At 43.1% G+C, this 3,657-nt stretch overlaps 2 protein-coding genes across 2 annotated transcripts in view; both read right to left on the bottom strand.

Moving 5' to 3' along the window:
• Positions 1-830, bottom strand: part of LOC103617170 (taste receptor type 2 member 40) — an 11,419-nt gene extending 10,589 nt beyond the window's left edge. Inside the window, exon 1 of the mRNA XM_008635431.1 lies at positions 5-830. Coding sequence (XP_008633653.1) covers positions 5-830 — 826 coding nt within the window. The remainder of the gene's footprint in view (positions 1-4) is intronic.
• Positions 831-2,061: 1,231 nt separating this feature from the next.
• LOC103617169 (taste receptor type 2 member 40) overlaps positions 2,062-3,657 on the bottom strand; it is a 9,684-nt gene continuing 8,088 nt past the window's right edge. The window contains exon 2 of the mRNA XM_008635430.2: positions 2,062-2,087. Coding sequence (XP_008633652.1) covers positions 2,062-2,087 — 26 coding nt within the window. The remainder of the gene's footprint in view (positions 2,088-3,657) is intronic.

The following is a 3,657-nucleotide window of genomic DNA, read 5'->3' as shown; positions in this document are numbered from 1 at the left end:
GGACAGGCAGCCATTAAAACTATACAGATAGATTCTCCACTGCTTAAAGTTGAAAAATCACTGAATAAGAGGAGAAGCACACACATAAAATATGTAATGTAAAGGATGAGGAAGGAACAGACTGACTTGATGGCACTGGTATGGGCCTCTAAGCTGGGATCCCTGAAGCCACTTGCATTATTTTGCATCTGTCTGGTGTGTACCAACAGAGACCGAATCAGCAGGACACTTGAAACAACAGACAGTATTAAAGGCAAACTTATAGCTGCATTACAGAGATAAATCAATAAAGTCAAGCTGTCTTTCCTTGTGGTTCTCATTGCTGAAGAGTTTGTCATGGGTAAAGGAGCAGTGAAGTTGTTGTGCTCATTGTAGAGATCTAAGGCGAAGGGAATTGCAGCTGCAAAGGAGTAGAGCCATGATGTGAGCAGCATCCAGGGTACCAGCCTGGCAATTCTTTGCTTCATCCAGATGAAGAAAGGCCGTGTAAAACTGGCAACCTTGATGCAATAGAAGACACTAAGCCAGGCACCAAACCAGAGGCTGAAGTAGTTCAGAAATGTAAAAATTACTTCGGAAACTATGAAAATATTTTCTTTATAATAGGAAGTTTCAAAAAATATAGCCATTAAGAAATCCAGTGTATTCCAGCATTGCAAAATGATTCTAGATGAACTCAGAGAGATCATGATCATATCATATGGAGACCATGTTTTGCTCCCAATGCAGCTAGATGCACTGACAGCCAAGATAATTCCATCTCCTAGAATTCCTGCCATGGATTCAATTATGGCAATTGATAGACAAAGGAGAGCAAAAGATGTGGCCATTGCAACTCAAGAGCTTGCAATTATTGCTCAGCTTCTCCTGGGCTCCTGAAAGCCTCAGATCTGCCAGGCGCTGCCAGCTCCAAGGAGCTGTTATGGGCAATGCTCACCCATTTATCTCAGAGGCAGGAGTATCCTAATGTCATTTAATATTTCTGCTATTTTACATGTTGTTTTTGGAGTTGATAGCTCAGATGATTTGACTGAGCATGCAAATTGGATAAAGATTCAGTTACAGTGTTTTCAGTTTGGTGAAGGGATTTGCATTGGAAGGGTTGTGCAGCAGCTTAAGTGGAGTTTTTCCATCCTCAAGTTTGCACTCCAGTGTCTGATGTCCTGCTTCACATGCCTAGGTTTGTTTTTTTATGTCAGATGCCTTAATCTCTCCATGTCTTGCAATGTTATCAATTCAAAGTTTTTAAGAGTAATTACTGTGGCATTTTCTAATTCTGAGGCAGCTCCTTTTCGTTACCAGGTATCTTCAAACGGCTGCTGGAAGGAGGCTTGTCCTGGTTTTTTTTTGGTATAGGGAGATTTTTAAGAGTTGTAATTATGATTGTGTGCTTCCTCTGAGTCTCCTGAAAGAGAACAATAAATTTGTCGGAAGATAAGGACAGAAAAAAGAAAAATAATTTTACCAGAGTTCTTCACTGGCCCATTTCTCATGAGCCTCCTGAAAAGATGTGGAATTTACCTAATGAATCTAAGATCTGGCAATATACAGCATTACGTACAGGAGCAATGGCACAAGTGTTAATTGAGTCAATTTTGCTCCCATATGGAACATCCATGCTTTTAAAACTCAATTATATTTGCTAAAAAATTTGAATTCAAACACTTTCCACATCCAAGAAAATAGACTGTGAGCCTGCAGCCCCTGTCACACCCCACTGCAGCAGATATCCACACTGCAGCCTGAGCGGAGCCCCCACGCCAGTGGGTGGTTGCGCCCTGAAGGAAGCTGCATCCTGTGGAGGTCCCACCATGGAGGAGGCTCCTGGCAGGAGCTGCAGCCTGTGGGGATCCCATGCTGAAGCAGTTTGTTCCTGGAAGATTGCACCCTGTGGAGAGGATGCACTCTGCAGTCCCCATTCCCTGTTCCTCTGCCCTGCCCTGCTCAGGGGAACAGGGAGGAGATGGAAGAGTGAAGAGGAGGAGATGGGGGGAAGAGATTTCTGCTTTTGTTGTTTCTTTCTCACTGCCCTACTCTGTTATTGATTGGCAATAAATGCAGTTATTTTCCCCATGTTGAAGGAGTCCCTACAAGGCAAGGCAAAGATGCTGAGGGCACTGTCAGGTGTGCAGTCCCCCCACATATGGGCAAGGATAGCAGAGAAGCTCTGTGATGGTAACCAGGGATTTCCAGATGTCCTATGATTTCCAGATGTGTTCATAATGATAAGACATGTGCAAGATCAAGCCAGTAATTCCAGTCTGCTGGCCAGGATCAGTATCCAGGTCAGCTAAGCAGGTGGAAAGGCCCAGGCAAAGCTGCAGCAGAGCATTGAGCACCCAGCTTAGAAGCAGCTCCTGAAAGGAGAGGGGTCTGAGCCCCACTGAGGCTTGCCCCAGCAGATTGCTTTAAGGTCAGTCAGGTGGACTGTGGATGTTGGCTCCGAGACAGGGCAGGCAAACCCCAAAGGCAAGGCCCTAATTTCACCAGATAGTCCATTCGTGGCTTTTTTGGTCATCCTCTGTCCCAACATACACAGAAAAGCAGTGCAGCCTGGCACTCAGGTTTTGCTCTTCCTTAAAATCCGGTTGTGATGGGCATTGAAAACCGCATTGCATGTAGTTCAGAGTTTCAGTTATGAAAATTCCAGCTGTGCTTCTGGGAATGCAAATCAGAGAAGGATCCTGTAATGACTTCTCCTATAGTTATTTGCATTTCTTGCCTTGAGCTAACGACTCTAATCAAATTATTGTTTCGCTGCTTGGAAAAGCCTGTGCTTTAGAAAATAAATGGGGACTGCTGTCTTTCTTTGAATTACTCACTGATGATTATTTTTATCATTAAATTATAGAAATCCAGAGGAGTGTCTTTAATGGGAAAGAGATTTGTTTCAAATGCTGGCCTCATTGTTTTATGTTACATGTGAGCAGTTTCCTAGAAAATTTTGTGGGTTTTTTTTCCTGGATGTTCACTGGAAAGAGGTACAAGAGAACATGATTTGCCTGATGTCCTTCTTGCAGTGTTAGAGCAGGATGAGCTCTGAATTTTGTTTGTTTACTGATTTGATTTCCTGTTCCAGGCTTGAATCGAGCTGCCATTGCAGTTATGTGGCACTGGTGTGTGTGGACATAGTTTGGATGTTTTGGAAGGGTCTGAGTCCATGACTTTGAAACTTTCTTCAGGTTGCAAACTGGTAGGTTTAAGGTGGGGGAACCAAACCAACCTTCAGCTTCCAGACAGAAGAGAGAAAAAAGAAGAATGCTACCTCTGAGACAAGATGCATGACATCAAAGGATCATAATCCTCGTAACTGTCATTTTCCTACTAGTACAGGGGTTGTTATTTTCTTTCCCAGAACAAATCCTGACCAAAGTTATAATTTACCCAACAGAACACAGGGATTTAGTATACAGTCGATAAAATGCATGTTGAAGATATTTTTATTCATATGCCAATAGTTAGTTAGCTGGTCAGGTACAGACAGAAAGGTCTACCAGGAGATTGACCCTATAAGGTGCCTTCCAGTATTTCTGTCAGCTTTCCCTCCTAGATTCCCAAATGCATGTTAATGAACTGGTAAGTGTTTAACTTAATTGTATGCAAAGAAAGCTTTGGAGGGAAGATGTACTGAAAGAGGCAGGAAAGTAGCACAGGGAG

This window comes from Corvus brachyrhynchos, unplaced genomic scaffold (genome assembly GCF_000691975.1).
Source record: "Corvus brachyrhynchos isolate BGI_N302 unplaced genomic scaffold, ASM69197v1 scaffold176, whole genome shotgun sequence".
NCBI lineage: Eukaryota > Metazoa > Chordata > Aves > Passeriformes > Corvidae > Corvus > Corvus brachyrhynchos.
This window is presented reverse-complemented; position numbering and strand designations above follow the sequence as displayed.